Below are 20,418 nucleotides of genomic sequence, written 5' to 3' on the forward strand. Positions count from 1 at the left end.
CCAAGAGATAGATAATCCTCTCTTGTCATGAAAACACTCCCTTGTAGTGCAAAAAGTACTACTCTTTTTTAGCCTGTCAAAAAAAGCATACTGCTATTTCTTAGAGTATTAGGCAAAAAAGTACTGATCGCAAAAGGCTTCTCACAGAGTTTCCCTCTCGTTGAAAAGAATAATAAGCAAAGACACCCATGGCAAACCAAGTCCACGTCCAAGCCCAGTTTCCCGCGGAGCGACCGAACCCAGAGCTCCCAGCCCTCCCGAGCCTACAGAGCAGGGGGGGGTTGCTTGCTGCAGTGGACAAAACATTTCCCACAGGTGCCGGTGGTCCCGGTCCGCGTCTTCTCAGCCGTCGCCTATTTAGTGCCGCGCACACCGCAGGCTCGGACACTTCCCCCCGTGCTCCTCCTCGCACACTCCTCTCTTCTCGGTTCTCGCTCACCGTTCCGCTCTCAAGTTTCTCACCACCATCCCCAATCCCGCCGTCGCGGCGCAGCCGTGCGCCCGCCATGGCATCGGCAGCGTAAGTACGCCGCGTCGGGCTCTGTTTCTGATCTCCAACTCTCGGCTCGGCCTCTCTGTCCTTCTTTCTTTCTTTTTTTTATTGCTGCTGCTGCTCTGGATCTTGTTTGTTTTATCCTCTCACGCACGCAGTCTGGGGGTATTATCTGTGTCTTGAGGGGGCTGGGTTTCGGGTTCATCCGGAGGGGCGTCGCGATTGATCGGCGAGTTGTGGATTCCGGCGCGTGGTTTTGGAGCCCGGGTGCTGATAACCTTAGCTTGAGCGCGTGGCAGAGGAGATGTCGTCAGTCTGACGGAGAGATGAGTGCGAGATCGTCGGAGAGCAGAGCAGCCCAGTACCGTGACACCGCCGACGTGATTCCGGCCAGGTTTCCCTCGTCGTTGCAGTGGCGGTGCGGTTTTTTTCTTTTTGGGACTGCGATGGCGGAGGAGGGGCCTTCCTCTCGAAGGAAGCAGTGAAGTTCTCGGGGAAAAAAAAAGTCGGAAGCAGAGAAGGGTAGCGCCTCCGCGCCGCCGTCGTGAATCCGGCCCTGTTCTGCTCGTTGCTGTAGCGGCGGTGGTGCAGGGATTTCACGGTCGATCTGCTTGAGGTGGTGGTGGAGGAGGAAGCAGCAGCCGTGGTAGCAGCGGAACACAAGAGTTCTGTTCCGTCCCGCTCTAGTGGAGACTGATCTCGTCGTCGCAGCGGCGGTGCAGGGGTTTCACGATCTGCTTGAGGTGGTGGTGGAGGAGGAAGCAGACAAGGCTTCTGTTCCGTTTTGCTCTCTTCTGTTTAGTGGAGACTGCTCTGGTCGCAGCGAAGATGCTTCTGTTGTTACAAGCTCTGGGCCGTGGTAGCGGCCAAGGAGTAAGACGAGGGGTAGAGAAATTGCAGATTTGTGCCTTTGGATCGTGTGCAGGTGCAGAGTTCAGTCCTGATGGTCGACGTTTCTGTGTGCCACCTCGAACATGTTAACTGTTGGGCCCTCCATCTCTATCTGCCAGTGAAAACTTATTCACAACTCTTCTGCTTAGCCTCGCTGTTTAATGTTTGCTGATTCAGGATTTAACTTATTCAGGTTTCTGTTTGCTGCAGGTTTAATGGGAGCGCCATAGATTCCACTGCTGCTCGCTGCAAACTGTCGGTGACACTCTGCCAACCTGATCATCATTCGATATGTTGCTTGTTGTTTAAATCATTGGCTGTGCAGATCAATGGGCTTGCTCTGCGTTACTCTCCTGTTTCTTTTGAAACATAACAATGCAATTGAATTTATATTTTTGTCTCTGGCTAAATACGTTGAAAATAGCAATGCAAGGCAAAAGATTTGCAAACAAGTGCTAATCTATCAAATTTATCATAATTAGTACATAATTAATTATATCTTCATTCCTATGATTTTTCTCCGAGTTAGTGAACATGACTATCCTTGATTTGTTGGCTTTAAATATGGGGGCAGCTACGCGTTGGCCCGCGGATCTTTTAAAAAGATCTGCTGCCTCACGAGTCGTTGGATGTGGCACAATCCAGTGGCTCAAAGTCTCCCCCTACTTCGCAACAAAGGTCTTATTGCAGAAACATTTACAACAAAGGTTATGTTGCAGATATATTTCTTGCAACATAGGTTGTGTCGTGGGACTTTTTTGCAACAGAGTTCTTGTCGTAGATTTTTTTTTGCAACAGAGGTTTTGTTGCAGTATTTTTGCAACAGAGCTGATGTTGCAAAAGCTTGTCTAAGTTGCAGTCGTCGTTCGCCGCTATGGTTTGCAATGCCGCTGTTGTTGCAAGATGAAGTAAAGTGGTACGTGGTAGGCAAGGGAAATAAACGGGCTGTGTGCGAGCATGCGTGACAGCGCATGGATCAAGGCGATCCAACAGTTGCGCGGGTGGCGGAACTCTCCACGCGATCAGCCGACAGAGCATTAGCGTTTCCCTTTAAATATGTTTATGTCAGTTAATATCCTATGTTAATATCCTATGATTGAACCTAGAATTGAGATAGATGCCTGTTTGTGTAAAAGTTATCTCATATGTATCCATTTAGCTTAGTTGCTACATTTATTATGTTTTGTTGATTAAATTTGTTATCTGTTAGGCATCAAAAGATGATTACTAAAATAGATTTATCTCACAGATTCATCAGTTCATTGGTCACGACAATTGTTGCGGTGATAAGAAACCCAACTCATCCCCCGCCTAGCCAGATTGAGTGCCCAAACTGCAAATACCACATTGATGTAAGTACCATTAACTATTTAACATGACAGTTGCATTTACTTTTATTCTCGGTTCTCTTCTAGTTTCCAACCATTAAAAATCTCATGATTTCTTGGAATCTTGTGGTTGCACTTCATGCTTTGCATTGCAGGTCTTATCACAGTGGCCAGGACTCCCCGCAGGTGTTAAATTTGATCCAACTGGTCTCGAACTGCTTGAACATTTAGAAGGAAAGGTTGGTAGGGCACCGTCCCATGACCTAATAGATGATTTTATTCCAACCATAGAGGAGGCTGAAGGAATCTGCTATACACATCCTGAAAATCTCCCTGGTACATGTTTCTTATTTTAGACTTGTTATTATCATGGCCTTCTAAATTAAATAGCTAGCTCAGACTATTCAGAGTAATTCTTGGTTAGTTAACTCATATACCCCTGTAGGTATCAAGATGGATGGGAGAAACAACCATTTCTTCCACAAAGTATCAAATGCATACGATGTTGGCCAGCGCAAACATCGCAAGATTAGCAACAGTGACCATGTTGTTTGTGATGTGCATTTCAGATGGCACAAAACTGGAAAATCCAAAAAAATCTTAGATAATAACGGTGTCATAAAAGGGTGGAAGAAAATATTGGTTCTTATGATGCGTTCTAGGAAAGACGGTATCACCTCGCGTACAAAAACTAATTGGACGATGCATCAGTATCACCTTGGGGTAGATCAAGATGAAAAGCACGGGGAGCTTGTTGTTTCCAAAGTCTTTTATCAGTCAAAGAAAGATGAGCAGTCTGTAATGTGCCTTGTTAATGAAGAATCCGATCCATTTGCTGGGGAAATCGATCCTACAACCCCAATGACATACCCTCCGCAGCCTCGTCCCCCAAACAGTAGCCCATCCAGAACGAGAAGAATCAGGTAAATCTTCATTGACCAATAAAACTGTCATCAACTTTGTGAAAGCTTTTTTCTAACTTTATGGACCATGTTATAAAATACTTTGGCTTGTAGAATTATAGATTAAGGATCAACAATACTGATCTGTGGATGAATTATTGGGAGCCCCTGAAACAATGCCTTGCAATACTAGGATCCCACCCTTTGAATAGTTTATTCTCAACTATAGGTCCATGTAGTACATATGCTATATACTGTACAAACTCGATGTAGAGGCCGGGGGGTTATTGTCCTTTTGAAAAAAATATACTATACAAAAATAACAATATACTCCTACTATACATGAAAAATTTCTCTGCATGTTAAGAGTGCATTCAACAGTCTCACAAAAATATCAGAAGCTTTTAATTCCTTATAAAGATCAATGCTTAACAACTTAGAGTAGTACTGCATATTATCAAGCCTTCAAACTCCTTCACTACCTGATTACTACAATAAACCTTTGAGCTTGTGACCCAGTCTTTCCATGAACCCAAATCATGTCTTAAATAGGACATGCATTTTACCTTTTCTGCTGCTAAGATACCCCCCTCAAGTATTGTGTTGTCACCTTGTAAACTGTTTTTTTTGCAGGTGACCTTGTAAACTGTTATAACTTATAACTCCTTCATTTCACTGTTATTCATGTTACCGCTGCGATTGTGGCAGGAAGAGCATGTAGCGCTATCTGGCCCGGATGAACGCCCGTCACGTGGTGCAACCCCAGACTCCGTGTACCCTGAGATGCAACCTTTTCCTCTTGGCCTGGACGCTCTCCAGGGGTTGCCCGACCCCAAAATGCCTCCGGGTTTCTCCCATATGGCCTCTTGGTTCGCTGGAACCTCATCGCATTCGAATGCCCTGGAGGATGCACCACTGCCTTGCCTGGATGAACGCCTGCCACACGGCGGAACCCTGGACGCCGCCTACCCTGACCCTGAGGGGCAAGCCCTACCTCTTGATGCGGAGGCGCTCCAGGGGCTCCCCGACCTCGGAACGCCTTCGAATATCTTCCCCGTAAGTGCACCGAGTACCACTGCGTTTTCCGGTGCATATTTCTCAATTCTCATGACTCATCTCCTTGTCTCGTGTGTGTTTATAGCAGGACTTGCAGTTCGGGTCGCAGGACATCTTCTGGGGGGAGGGGTTCTGAAGCAGCGGCGCAACAAGAAGAGGCTGGTTTTTCTCGTGATGTAGCATGTTTTGTACTGTATATCTGTGCATGAGCAATGGATGTCTTAGAAAATTTTGCATATGATCCTGGAGCTTGCCGATGAGTGTACGTAGCTCAGCTATGTTTACAGTTTGTGGTAGTACCAGACAATTTTTTTTCTTCAAATGTAGGAGCATCGCTCCCAATTGCATAGCCGTGAAACTGATAAACAACAGTTTGTTTCTCAAAAGTGTGTGAAACTTATCAGTATAAAATAAACTTACATCTGTTGTACAAGTCTTACAAATGACGTCTTGTTAGAGTATCTTCAACGGCAGCCCTATTTTAGGGCCTAGCCGTTTTATACGGTTTTGCACCCAAAAAAACCCACCAATGGCTGCCCTTGTAGCATATTTTCGCAAAAAAGAAATTTGAGCAGCCTGACAGGGTAGGCTGCGTATTTTTGGTAGTCCGACGACATGTGTTTAGTCACGTAAGTACGTTGCATGAGAACAATATGGATTTAAGGTTTCGGTTTGATGATCCAATTGTGAAGGACAAATTTTATGTGTTGTCCAGTCATTGTTTGTGGATGTGTCTAGACGTGTCCATAGACGTTTAGAGCCCTCGGTTTGCCACTTGTGGTTGTAATTACTCTAACCAGAGCATTTTTCATATAGCACAAAAATATCCTTGAACGCTTACTCTTCAACATCATAAAAACAAATGGAACATTAGCAATGCACCAGGGGACACACGTACTCCACTCAAGTTCTCACTCCTTTCCATATTGTGGATCAACGTAGAGAACCCTTACACGCAGATAACAAATAGATAGGGGAAAGCGGGTCCCTTCCCTTCTCGTTTTAGAATCGATTCTAGACAATTTACTCGATTCAAACTCGAACCATAACTAACGGCCTAGGAATTAATCCTTTTTAGGGGGCCTAGGAATTAATGCTAGTGCCCGGTGTAAGCGTCGGCATTCTAAATGGTCTCACATAACATGATTTTTTTCCTTAATAAAGACACTCAAAATGCATCTTAAATCTGATTAATATCGAGGAAAACAAATGCTAGTATAATGGATATACGACTGGACATAGAATGGCCGATACAAAAAATATATAAATAACATACTAGTCTTCTTTTTTTCTCCGATTGTACGTTGTTTCTATTTGTAAGCTGCGTTGGGATTTTCTCGAAGAGGAGAGAATGATGCAATATAGTAGAGATAAGTATTTCCCTCAGTTAAGAACCAAGGTCATCAATTCAGTAGAAGAACGGCATGAAACCTCATTAACAGGACCTACACACAAAATAACAAATATTTGCACCAAACACGATCAAGTAGTTGTCAATCCCCTTCGCGGTTATTTGTAAGGATCAAATATGTTACTGATAGAAAGATAAATAAAACATAAAATAAAATACGGTAAATAAATTACAGTAAGGTATTTTTGGATTTTATATACTCCCTCCGTCCCAAAGTTCTTGTCTTAGATTTGTCTAAATGTGGATGTATCAAGTCATGTTTTAGTATTAGATACACATTCGTATCTAGACAAATCTAAGACAAGAATTTTGGGATGGAGAGAGTATGATAAAAGTAGACCCGGGAGTCATAGTTTTCACTATAGGCTCATCTCTCGAACAAAAAGCATACCATGGGTAAACAAATTACCATTGGGCAATTGATAGAAAAGCGCATAGTTATGACGATATTCAAGGAAATGATCATGTATATAGGCATTATGTCCGAGACAAGTAGACCAACTCCTGCCTACATCTACTACTCTTACTCCACTCATCGACCGCTATCCAACATGCATCTAGTGAGGGAAATATGCCCTAGAGGCAATAATAAAGTTGTTATTTTATATTTCCATATTCATGATAAAGATTTATTATTCATGCTAGAATTGTATTGATCGGAAACCTTAATACATGTGTAAATACATAAACTAACACTGTGTCCCTAGTGAGCCTCTACTAGACTAGCTCGTTGATCAAAGATGGTTAAGGTTTCCTAACCATGGACATGAGTTGTCACTTAATAACGAGATCACATCAAGACACATCTGTTAGCTTAGCATAATGATCGTTCAGTTTTATTGCTATTGCTTTCTTCATGTCAAATACATATTCCTTCGACCATTAGATTATGCAACTCTCGGATACCGGAGGAATGCCTTGTGTGCTATCAAGCATCACAACGTAACTAGGTGATTATAAAGATGCTCTACAGGTATCTCCAAAGGTGTTTGTTGAGTTGGCATAGATCGGGATTGGTCACTCCGAGTATCGGAGAGGTTTCTCTAGGCCCTCTCGGTAGTACACATCATAAGCTTGCAAGCAAACGACTAAGGAGTTAGTCACAAGGTGATGTATTATGAAACGAGTAAAGAGACTTTCCGGTAACGATATTGAACTAGGTACGAAGATACCGACGATCAAATCTCGTGCAAGTAACATACGGATGGACAAAGGGAATTATGTGTGTTGTCATAACTGTTCGACCGATAAAGATCTTCATAGAATATGTAGGATCCAATATGGGCATCCAGGTTCCGCTATTGGTTATTGAACGGAGAGGTGTCTCGTTCATGTCTACATAGTTCTCGAACCCGTAGGGTCCGCACGCTTAACGTTCGATGATGATATAGTATTATATGAGTTATGTGATTTGGTGACCGAATGTTGTTTGGAGTCCCGGATGAGATCACGGACATGATGAGGAGTCTCGAAATGGTTGAGAGGTAAAGATTGATATATAGGACATTAGTATTCGGACACTAGAAGTGTTTCGGGGGGTACCGGGTACTTATCGGGTCACCGGAAGGGGTTCCGGGCACCCCCAACAAAAGATATGGGCCTTATGGGCCAAGAGGGGAAACGCACCAGCCACAAGGGGCTGGTGCTCCCCCCAAATGGGCTGGCCAAGGAGGAGAAGGAAAGAGAGGAATAAGATTCCCCCTGCCTTCCCTCTCCCCCTCTCCTCCGATATACATGGCAGGCGGTGAGCGGCTTGGGAGGATTCGGTCCTACTTAGGGTGCCTCCTGGCCTCTCCCCTCCCCCTCCCGCCTATATATATGTGGGGGCGCCTAGCACACCCCAGACAATTGTTTAGCCGTGTGCGGCGCCCCCCCCCTCCACCGTTTACACCCCCATTCATATTTTCGTAGTGCTTAGGCGAAGCCCTGCGAGGATCACTTCTCCATCACCATCACCATGCCGTCATGCTGACGGAACTCATCTACTACCTCGACATCTTGCTGGATCAAGAAGGAGAGGGACGTCACCGAGCTGAACGTGTGCAGACCGCGGAGGTGCCGTGTGTTCGGTACTTGATCGGTTGAAGCGCGAGGAAGTTCGACTACATCAACCGTGTTGAGAAACGCTTCCGCTTACGGTCTACGAGGGTACGTAGACACACTCTCCCCCTCGTTGCAATGCATCTCCATGGATAGATCATTGCATGTGTATAGATTTATTTTTGTTTTTCCATGTACGATTCCCAACAATGGCATCATGAGCCAGGTCTATGCGTAGATGATATGCACGAGTAGAACACAAAGAGTTGTGGGCGGTGATAGTCATACTGCTTACGACCAACATCTCATTTTGATTCGGCAGTATTGTGGGATGAAGCGGCCAGGACCAACCTTACATGTCCACGTACATGAGACCGGTTCCACCGAGTAACATGCAACTAGTTTTGCATAAAGGTGGCTGGTAGGTCTCTGTTTCTCCTACTTTAGTTGAATCAAATTTGACTGCGGGCGGTCCTTGAAGAAGATTAAAACAGTAAACTTGACGAAACACCGTTGTGGTTTTACGCATATGTAAGAACAGTTATTGCTATAAGCCCATAGCAGCCACGTAAAACTTGCAACAACAAAGTAGAGGATGTCTAACTTGTTTTTGCAGGGCATGTTGTGATGTGATATGGTCAAGACATGATGTGATAAACGTTATTGTATGAGATGATCATGTTTTGTAAGATACCTGACAACCGGCAGGAGCCTTATGGTTGTCTCTTTATTGTATGAAATGCAAACGCCATGGAATTGCTTTACTTTATCACTATGCGTTAGCAATAGTTGTAGAAGCAATAGTTGGCGAGACGACCACGACTCTACGATGGAGATCAAGGTGTCAAGCCGATGACGATGGAGATCATGACGATGCTTTGGAGATGGAGATCAAAAGCACAAGATGATGATGGCCATATCATGTCACGTATTTTGATTGCATGTGATTTTATCCTTTATGCATCTTATTTTTCTTAGAACGGCAGTAGCATTATAAGATGATCCATTCACCAAATTTCAAGGTAAAAGTGTTCTCCCTGAGTATGCACCATTGCTAAAGTTCGTCGTGTTGAGACACCACATGATGATTGGGTGTGATAGACTCTACGTTCACCTACAACGGGTGCAAGACAGTTTTGCACATGCGGAATACTTGGGTCAAACTTGACAATCCTAGCATGTACAAACATGGCCTGGGAACATTGGAGACCGAAAGGTCGAACGTGAATCATATAGTAGATGTGATCAACATAGAGATGTTCACCATTGATGACTACCCCATCTCACGTGATGATCGGACATGGATTAGTTGACTTGGATCACGTATCATTTAGATGACTTGAGGGATGTCTATCTAAGTGGAAGTTATTAAGTAATTTGATTAATTGAACTTAATTTATCATGAACTTAGTCCTGATAGTATTTGCATATCTATGTTGTAGATCAATGGCCTGTGCTACTGTTCCCCTGAATTTTAATGCGTTCCTAGAGAAAGCTAAGTTGAAAGATGATGGTAGAAACTACACAGACTGGGTTCGTAACTTGAGGATTATCCTCATTGTTGCACAAAAGAATTATGTCCTTGATGCACTGCTAGATGAAAGGCCTGCTGCAGGAGCAGATACTGATGTTTTGAACGTCTAGCAAGCTCGATCTAATGACTACTCGATAGTTCAGTATGCCATGCTTTACGGCTTAGAATCGGGACTTCAAAGACACTTTGAATGTCATGGAGCACATGAGATGTTCCAAGAGTTGAAGTTAATATTTCAAGCAAATGCCTGAGTTGAGAGATATGAAGTCTGTTGGAAATATGCCCTAGAGGCAATAATAAAAGGATTATTATTATATTTCCTTGTTCATGATAATTGTATTTTATTCATGCTATAATTGTGTTATCCGGAAATCGTAATACATGTGTGAATACATAGACACCAACATGTCCCTAGTAAGCCTCTAGTTGACTAGCTTGTTGATCAACAGATAGTCATGGTTTCCTGACTATGGACATTGGATGTCATTGATAACGAGATCACATCATTAGGAGAATGATGTGATGGACAAGACCCAATCCTAAACATAGCACAAGATCGTATAGTTCATTTGCTAGAGTTTTTCCAATGTCAAGTATCTTTTCCTTAGACCATGAGATCGTGTAACTCCCGGATACCGTAGGAGTGCTTTGGGTGTACCAAATGTCACAACGTAACTGGGTGACTATAAAGGTATACTACGGGTATCTCCGAAAGTGTCTGTTGGGTTGACACGGATCAAGACTGGGATTTGTCACTCCGTATGACGGAGAGATATCTCTGGGCCCACTCAGTAATGCATCATCATAATGAGATCAAAGTGACCAAGTTTCTAGTCATGGGATCATGCATTACGGTACGAGTAAAGTGACTTGCCGGTAACGAGATTGAACGAGGTATTGGGATACCGACGATCGAATCTCGGGCAAGTAACGTACCGATTGACAAAGGGAATTGTATACGGGGTTGCTTGAATCCTCGACATCGTAGTTCATCCGATGAGATCATCGAGGAGCATGTGGGAGCCAACATGGGTATCCAGATCCCGCTGTTGGTTATTGACCGGAGAGCCATCTCGGTCATGTCTACATGTCTCCCGAACCCGTAGGGTCTACACACTTAAGGTTCGGTGATGCTAGGGTTGTAGAGATATGAATATGCAGTAAGCCGAAAGTTTTTCGGAGTCCCGGATGAGATCCCGGACGTCACGAGGAGTTCTGGAATGGTCCGGAGGTGAAGAATTATATATAGGAAGTGCAGTTTCGGCCATCGAGAGAGTTTCAGGGGTCACCGGTATTGTACCGGGACCACCGGATGGGTCCCGGGGGTCCACCGAGTGGGACCACCCATCTCGGAGGGCCCCATGGGCTGAAGTGGGGAGGGGAACCAGCCCATAGTGGGCTGGTGCGCCCCCTTGGCCCACCCCCTGCGCCTAGGGTTGGAAACCCTAGGGTGGGGGGGGGGCGCCCCACTTGCCTTGGGGGCCACTCCACCCTTGGCCGCCGCCCCCCTTGGGGAGCCTATATAAAGGGGGGAGGGAGGGGCAGCCACACCCTTGACTCTTGGTGCCTCCCTCTCCCCTGCTACACCTCTCCCTCTCGCAGAAGAACGGCGAAGCCCTACTGCGGTGACTGCTGCATCCACCACCACGCCGTCGTGCTGCTGGATCTTCATCAACCTCTCCTTCCCCCTTGCTGGATCAAGAAGGAGGAGACATCACGCTGACCATACGTGTGTTGAACGCGGAGGTGCCGTCCGTTCGGCGCTAGGATCTCCGGTGATTTGGATCACGTCGAGTACGACTCCCTCATCCCCGTTCTTTGAACGCTTCCGCTCGCGATCTACAAAGGTATGTAGATGCATCCGATCACTCGTTGCTAGATGAACTCATAGATGGATCTTGGTGAAACCGTAGGAAAATTTTTGTTTTCTGCAACGTTCCCCAACAGTGGTATCAGAGCTAGGTCTATGCGTAGTTCTTTTTGCACGAGTAGAACACAATTTGTTGTGGGTGTAGATGTTGTCAACTTTCTTGCCGCTACTAGTCTTATTTTGCTTCAGCAGTATTGTGGGATGAAGCGGCCCGGACCAACCTTACACGTACGCTTACGTGAGACCGGTTCCACCGACTGACATGCACTAGTTGCATAAGGTGGCTGGCGGGTGTCTGTCTCTCCCACTTTAGTTGGAGCGGATTCGATGAAAAGGGTCCTTATGAAGGGTAAATAGAAGTTGACAAATCACGTTGTGGCTTTCACGTAGGTAAGAAAACGTTCTTGCTAGAACCCTATTACAGCCACGTAAAACTTGCAACAACAATTAGAGGACGTCTAACTTGTTTTTGCAGCAAGTGTTTTGTGATGTGATGTGGCCAAAGTTGTGATGAATGATGAATGATATATATGTGATGTATGAGATGTTCATGCTATTGTAATAGGAATCACGACTTGCATGTCGATGAGTATGACAACCGGCAGGAGCCATAGGAGTTGTCTTTATTTTTTGTATGACTTGCGTGTCATTGAGAAACGCCATGTAAATTACTTTACTTTATTGCTAAACGTGTTAGCCATAGTAGTAGAAGTAATAGTTGGCGAGCAACTTCATGGAGACACGATGATGGAGATCATGATGATGGAGATCATGGTGTCATGCCGGTGACAAGATGATCATGGAGCCCCAAGATGGAGATCAAAGGAGCTATGTGATATTGGCCATATCATGTCACTATTATTATTTGATTGCATGTGATGTTTATCATGTTTTTGCATCTTCTTTACTTAGAACGACGGTAGTAAATAAGATGATCCCTCATAATAATTTCAAGAAAGTGTTCCCCCTAACTATGTGCCATTGCGACAGTTCGTTGTTTCGAAGCACCACGTGATGATCGGGTGTGATAGATTCCAACGTTCACATACAACGGGTGTAAGACAGATTTACACATGCAAACACTTAGGTTGACTTGACGAGCCTAGCATGTACAGACATGGACTCGGAACACAGAAGACCGAAAGGTCGAGCATGAGTCGTATAGAAGATACGATCAACATGAAGATGTTCACCGATGTTGACTAGTCCGTCTCACGTGATGATCGGACACGGCCTAGTTAACTCGGATCATGTTATACTTAGATGACTAGAGGGATGTCTATCTGAGTGGGAGTTCATTAAATAGATGAACTTAATTATTATGAACTTAGTCTAAAATCTTTACAATATGTCTTGTAGATCAAATGGCCCACGTTGTCCTCAACTTCAATGCATTCCTAGAGGAAACCAAGCTGAAAGAAGATGGCAGCAACTATACGGACTGGGTCCGGAACCTGAGGATCATCCTCATAGCTGCCAAGAAATATTATGTCCTAGAAGCACCGCTAGGTGACGCACCCGTCCCACAGAACCAAGACGTTATGAATGCTTGGCAGACACGTGCTGATGATTACTCCCTCGTTCAGTGCGGCATGCTTTACAGCTTAGAACCGGGGCTCCAAAAGCGTTTTGAGAGACACGGAGCATATGAGATGTTCGAAGAGCTGAAAATGGTTTTTCAAGCTCATGCCCGGGTCGAGAGATATGAAGTCTCCGACAAGTTCTTCAGCTGTAAGATGGAGGAAAATAGTTCTGTCGGCGAGCACATACTCAAAATGTCTGGGTTGCATAACCGCTTGACTCAGCTGGGAGTTAATCTCCCGGATGACGCGGTCATTGACAGAATCCTTCAGTCGCTTCCACCAAGCTACAAGAGCTTTGTGATGAACTTCAATATGCAGGGGATGGAAAAGACCATTCCTGAAGTATTTTCAATGCTGAAATCAGCAGAGGTAGAAGTCAAAAAGGAACATCAAGTGTCGATGGTCAATAAAACCACTAAGTTAAAGAAAGGCAAGGGTAAAAAGAACTTCAAGAAGGATGGCAAGGGAGTTGCCGCGCCCGGTAAGCAAGCTGCCGGGAAGAAGCCAAAGAATGGACCCAAGCCCGAGACTGAGTGCTTTTATTGCAAGGAGAGTGGTCACTGGAAGCGGAACTGCCCCAAATACTTAGCGGACAAGAAGGCCGGCAAAACGGAAGGTATATGTGATATACATGTAATTGATGTGTACCTTACCAGTACTCGTAGTAGCTCCTGGGTATTTGATACCGGTGCAGTTGCTCACATTTGTAACTCAAAGCAGGAGCTGCGGAATAAGCGGAGACTGGCGAAGGACAAGGTGACGATGCGCGTCGGGAATGGTTCCAAGGTCGATGTGATCGCCGTCGGCACGCTACCTCTACATTTACCTACGGGATTAGTTTTGAACCTCAATAATTTTTATTTAGTGCCAAGTTTGAGCATGAACATTGTTTCAGGATCTCATTTAATACGAGATGGCTACTCATTTAAATCCGAGAATAATGGTTGTTCTATTTATATGAGAGATATGTTTTATGGTCATGCTCCGATGGTGAATGGTTTATTCTTAATGAATCTCGAGCGTAATGCTACACATATTCATAGTGTGAGTACCAAAAGATGTAAGGTTGGTAATGATAGTCCCACATACTTGTGGCACTGCCGCCTTGGTCACATAGGTGTCAAACGCATGAAGAAGCTCCATGCAGATGGACTTTTAGAGTCTCTTGATTACGAATCATTTGACACGTGCGAACCATGCCTCATGGGTAAAATGACCAAGACTCCGTTCTCAGGAACAATGGAGCGAGCAACCAACTTATTGGAAATCATACATACTGATGTGTGCGGTCCAATGAGTGTTGAGGCTCGCGGTGGTTATCGTTATGTTCTCACCCTCACTTATGACTTGAGTAGATATGAGTATGTCTACTTAATGAAACACAAGTCTGAGACCTTTGAAAGGTTCAAGGAATTTCAGAGTGAGGTTGAGAATCAACGTGACAGGAAAATCAAGTTCTTGCGATCAGATCGTGGGGGAGAATAATTGAGTCACGAATTTGGCACACACTTAAGAAAATGTGGAATAGTTTCACAACTCACACCGCCTGGAACACCTCAGCATAATGGTGTGTCCGAACGTCGTAATCGCACTCTATTAGATATGGTGCGATCTATGATGTCTCTTACCGATTTACCGCTATCATTTTGGGGCTATGCTTTAGAGACTGCCGCATTCACTTTAAATAGGGCTCCGTCGAAATCCGTTGAGACGACACCCTATGAATTATGGTTTGGGAAGAAGCCTAAGCTGTCATTTCTAAAAGTTTGGGGATGCGATGCTTATGTCAAGAAACTTCAACCTGAAAAGATCGAACCCAAGTCGGAAAATGCGTCTTCATAGGATACCCTAAAGAAACTATTGGGTATACCTTCTACCTCAGATCCGAAGGCAAGATCTTTGTTGCCAAGAATGGATCCTTTCTAGAGAAGGAGTTTCTCTCGAAAGAAGTAAGTGGGAGGAAAGTAGAACTTGATGAAGTATTACCTCTTGAACCGGAAAATGGCGCAACTCAAGAAAATGTTCCTGAGGTGCCTGTACCGAATAGAGAGGAAGTTAATGATGATGATCATGAAACTTCAGATCAAGTTTCTACTGAACTTCATAGGTCCACAAGGACACGTTCCGCACCAGAGTGGTACGGCAACCCTGTCTTGGAAATCATGTTGTTAGACAACGGTGAACCTTCGAACTATGAAGAAGTGATGGCGGGCCCAGATTCCAACAAATGGCTTGAAGCCATGCAATCCGAGATAGGATCCATGTATGAAAACAAAGTATGGACTTTGACAGACTTGCCCGATGATCGACGAGCGATAGAAAACAAATGGATATTTAAGAAAAAGACGGACGCGGATGGTAATGTTACCATCTATAAAGATCGACTTGTCGCTAAGGGTTATCGGCAAGTTCAAGGGGTTGACTACGATGAGACTTTCTCTCCCGTAGCGAAGCTGAAGTCCGTCCGAATTATGTTAGCAATTGCCGCATACTATGATTATGAGATATGGAAAATGGACGTCAAAACGGCATTCCTTAATGGTTTCCTTAAGGAAGAATTGTATATGATGCAGCTGGAATGTTTTGTCGATCCTAAGAATGCTGACAAGGTGTGCAAGCTCCAACGCTCGATTTATGGGCTGGTGCAAGCATCTCGGAGTTGGAACATTCGCTTTGATGAGATGATCAAAGCGTTTGGGTTTATGCAGACTTATGGAGAAGCCCGCATTTACAAGAAAGTGAGTGGGAGCACTATAGCATTTCTCATATTATGTGTAGATGACATACTTTTGATGGGAAATGATATAGAGCTTTTGGACAGCATTAAGGCCTACTTGAATAAGAGTTTTTCAATGAAGGACCTTGGAGAAGCTGCTTATATATTAGGCATCAAGATCTATAGAGATAGATCAAGACGCCTCATAGGTCTTTCACAAAGCACATACCTTGATAAGATATTGAAGAAGTTCAATATGGATCAGTCTAAGAAGGGGTTCTTGCCTGTGTTGCAAGGTGTGAAATTGAGCTCAGCTCAATGTCCGACCACGGCAGAAGATATAGAAGAGATGAGTGTCATCCCCTATGCCTCAGCCATAGGTTCTATTATGTATGCCATGCTGTGTACCAGACCTGATGTAAACCTTGCCGTAAGTTTGGTAGGTAGGTACCAAAGTAATCCTGGCAAGGAACACTGGACAGCGGTCAAGAATATCCTAAAGTACCTAAAAAGGACTAAGGAAATGTTTCTCGTTTATGGAGGTGACGAAGAGCTCGTCGTAAAGGGTTACGTCGACGCTAGCTTTGACACAGATCTGGATGACTCTAAGTCACAAACCGGATACGTGTATATTTTGAATGGTGGGGCAGTAAGCTGGTGCAGTTGCAAGCAGAGCGTCGTGGCGGGATCTACATGTGAAGCGGAGTACATGGCAGCCTCGGAGGCAGCGCATGAAGCAATTTGGGTGAAGGAGTTCATCACCGACCTAGGAGTCATACCCAATGCGTCGGGGCCGATCAAACTCTTCTGTGACAACACTGGGGCTATTGCACTTGCCAAGGAGCCCAGGTTTCACAAGAAGACCAGGCACATCAAGCGTCGCTTCAACTCCATTCATGAAAATGTTCAAGATGGAGACACAGATATTTGTAAAGTACATACGGACCTGAATGTAGCAGATCCGTTGACTAAACCTCTCCCTAGAGCAAAACATGATCAACACCAGAATTCCATGGGTGTTCGATTCATCACAATGTAACTAGATTATTGACTCTAGTGCAAGTGGGAGACTGTTGGAAATATGCCCTAGAGGCAATAATAAAAGGATTATTATTATATTTCCTTGTTCATGATAATTGTCTTTTATTCATGCTATAATTGTTTTATCCGGAAATCGTAATACATGTGTGAATACATAGACACCAACATGTCCCTAGTAAGCCTCTAGTTGAATAGCTCGTTGATCAACAGATAGTCATGGTTTCCTGACTATGGACATTGGATGCCATTGATAACGAGATCACATCATTACGAGAATGATGTGATGGACAAGACCCAATCCTAAACATAGCACAAGATCGTATAGTTCATTTGCTAGAGTTTTTCCAATGTCAAGTATCTTTTCCTTAGACCATGAGATCGTGTAACTCCCGGATACCGTAGGAGTGCTTTGGGTGTACCGAACGTCACAACGTAACTGGGTGACTATAAAGGTATACTACGGGTATCTCCGAAAGTGTCTGTTGGGTTGACACGGATCAAGACTGGGATTTGTCACTCCGTATGACGGAGAGGTATCTCTGGGCCCACTCGGTAATGCATCATCATAATGAGCTCAAAGTGACCAAGTGTTTGGTCACGGGATCATGCATTACGGTACGAGTAAAGTGACTTGCCGGTAACGAGATTGAACGAGGTATTGGGATACCGACGATCGAATCTCGGGCAAGTAACATACCGATTGACAAAGGGAATTGTATACGGGGTTGCTTGAATCCTCGACATCATGGTTCATCCGATGAGATCATCGAGGAGCATGTGGGAGCCAACATGGGTATCCAGATCCCGCTGTTGGTTATTGACCGGAGAGCCATCTCGGTCATGTCTACATGTCTCCCGAACCCGTAGGGTCTACACACTTAAGGTTTGGTGACGCTAGGGTTGTAGAGATATGAATATGCAGTAAGCCGAAAGTTGTTCAGAGTCCCGAATGAGATCCTGGATGTCACGAGGAGTTCCGTAATGGTTCGGAGGTGAAGAATTATATATAGGAAGTGCAGTTTCGGCCATCGGGAGAGTTTCGGGGGTCACCGGTATTGTACGGGGACCACCGGATGGGTCCCGAGGGTCCACCGAGTGGGACCACCCATCCCGGAGGGCCCCATGGGCTGAAGTGGGGAGGGGAACCAGCCCATAGTGGGCTGGTGCGCCCCCTTGGCCCACCCGCTGCGCCTAGGGTTGGAAACCCTAGGGTGGGGGGGGGGCCCCACTTGCCTTGGGGGCCACTCCACCCTTGGCCGCCGCCCCCCTAGGAGATCCCATCTCCTAGGGCCGGCGCCCCCCCTTGGGGAGCCTATATAAAGGGGGGGGAGGGAGGGGCAGCCGCACCCTTGACTCTTGGCGCCTCCCTCTCCCCTGCTACACCTCTCCCTCTCGCAGAATAACGGCGAAGCCCTGCTGCGGTGACTGTTGCATCCACCACCATGCCGTCGTGCTGCTGGATCTTCATCAACCTCTCCTCCCCCCTTGCTGGATCAAGAAGGAGGAGACGTCATGCTGACCATACGTGTGTTGAACGCGGAGGTGCCGTCCGTTCGGCGCTAGGATCTCCGGTGATTTGGATCACGTCAAGTACGACTCCCTCATCCCCGTTCTTTGAACGCTTCCGCTCGCGATCTACAAAGGTATGTAGATGCATCCGATCACTCGTTGCTAGATGAACTCATAGATGGATCTTGGTGAAATCGTAGGAAAATTTTTGTTTTCTGCAACGTTCCCCAACAAAGTCTCCAACAAGTTCTATATTTGCAAGATGGAGGAGAACAGTTCTGTCAGTGAACACATACTCAAAATGTCTGGGTATCATATTCACTTGACTCAGCTGGGAGTTAATCTTCCAGATGATAGTGTTATTGACAGAGTTCTTCAATCACTGCCACCAAGCTACAAAGGCTTTGTGATGAACTATAATATGCAAGGGATGGATAAGACAATTCCCGAGCTCTTCGCTATGCTCAAAGCTGCAGAAGTAGAAATCAAGAAGGAGCATCACTGGTACAGCGACGTGCTATACAAACGGTTTTTAACCCCTTTCTGCGACGACATTTGGAACCGTCGCCAAGTGAGTGTGGGCGATAGGGGGGTCCTTCCCACACGACCCAGAAACCGTTGGGGATAGGCCCTCCTGGCTCACAGGCTGGGGCAAACTAAGCTCGTGTGCGATCTGGCGGGGCATCGAAACCCAGTTGTTTCCGTTCATATGTACATCCCACACGGTGAATCTCAGAAAATCATTTCCATTCGTATGTATAACACACACAGTTTTTTGTGTGGAAACGTTTGTGCAAGGTGGCCTAACGCAAACAGTTCTCTGCCGGAAGCCGTGTGTGATTGTTAGTTGATTGAACACGCCTACTTTCTAGAAACCGTGCGGGTTGTTTGAGTTCATCGCCCACGGTGATGTTTGAGTAACCGTCTGCAATAGAAAACCCCAATAAGCAGGGTAATTAGCCTATTATTGATAATCCATGTACTAATCAAATTGATATTTCTTATAAAACACACTAGATATTTCATATCTGTATAACAGCAACCAGGATTTCATAATCGAATTACATCAGATAGCTTCGGCACTCAGTTACGCCATTACACAACAGCACCAAGTTTCACATGCAACATCAAAAACCTTTGGAAAGTAACATCATACATGGTAAATAGACAGATGAATCTCATCTAGGAAACTGCAGAAGCGGATGGCAAATATTGAGCCTTCAGTGATGTTGAATGTCCTTGCAACTTTAGGCCAGTGGCTATGGATAATTGCCTGCCCAACCTTCATCCTCTTCAGCAATACTTCAATATTGTACTGTGGGTGTTGAATGAATACCTTCCTTGCCTCTTGACCATGCAGGTGGTTTGAGAGGTAATCATCGGTGAACTGTTTTGAAAAGTACTGAAAACAAAGATATGCATAAATCGCTGTTATAAATTTTAAAATGGTGCAAGGGATAAAAACAAGGTAAAAGAGTTAGTACCATCCTATAGTTGACTGATGTCTTCTTCATTGTGCAAACAAAGATCTTATTGTTATTCATCGCAAGTTTCTTCATCCTAACGATCTTTCTGAGTTTCTTGACTTGACTGATATTCATGGACATCTCATTTCCCCATATGCAAAATGGGTCGAACAGTGGGTCTAAGCCTCTTACAGCAGGACCAAATTGTAAGAAACCTAAATATTAGAATGATTCCTGCAACTGCACAATAATATGCTATTAGCCAAAGGACCATGCTTGAACAAACCTCGATGGTAAACCGCAGTGTCTCCCATTGTTTCCCTGCAACACACCTAAGGAAGATCTTGATCAGGTTAACTGAGAGTTGTCATACTATCAGTAGAATATGTATTGAGTACATCCAAATTCAATTTATTGCACATGCATAACAATAAAAAATTGTACCCATGGCAAATGAAAATCAAATTGCAGAACTGAACCAAACAGTTAAATGGACAGCAGACTAATGAACCAAAATAGTTAACTGAGCACGACATTGCAGAATATAAACATGTACTAGAAGATAAGACAGCTAACAA

General features: G+C 44.8%; 1 protein-coding gene across 2 annotated transcripts; it reads left to right on the plus strand.

Annotated features, from left to right (window-relative positions):
- The first annotated feature begins 403 nt into the window (after nt 1–403).
- Nucleotides 404–5,094, plus strand: LOC125533641 (uncharacterized). 2 transcript variants are annotated; one of them, XM_087544360.1, is made up of 7 exons: nt 404–520; nt 1,595–1,639; nt 2,634–2,736; nt 2,868–3,048; nt 3,158–3,631; nt 4,318–4,670; nt 4,759–5,094. In XM_087544360.1, exons 1-7 carry the CDS (start codon nt 507–509, stop codon nt 4,804–4,806), a joined length of 1,218 nt encoding a protein of 405 aa, XP_087400486.1. In that variant the 5' UTR covers nt 404–506; the 3' UTR covers nt 4,807–5,094. The 2 variants fall into 2 exon arrangements, with proteins under 2 accessions (XP_087400486.1, XP_087400487.1); XM_087544361.1 differs by having other exon boundaries at nt 4,756–5,093.
- Nucleotides 5,095–20,418: the final 15,324 nt, after the last annotated feature.

Source organism: Triticum urartu, chromosome 2A (genome assembly GCF_056163025.1).
Source record: "Triticum urartu cultivar PI428250 chromosome 2A, HENAU_Tu73, whole genome shotgun sequence".
Lineage (NCBI taxonomy): Eukaryota > Viridiplantae > Streptophyta > Magnoliopsida > Poales > Poaceae > Triticum > Triticum urartu.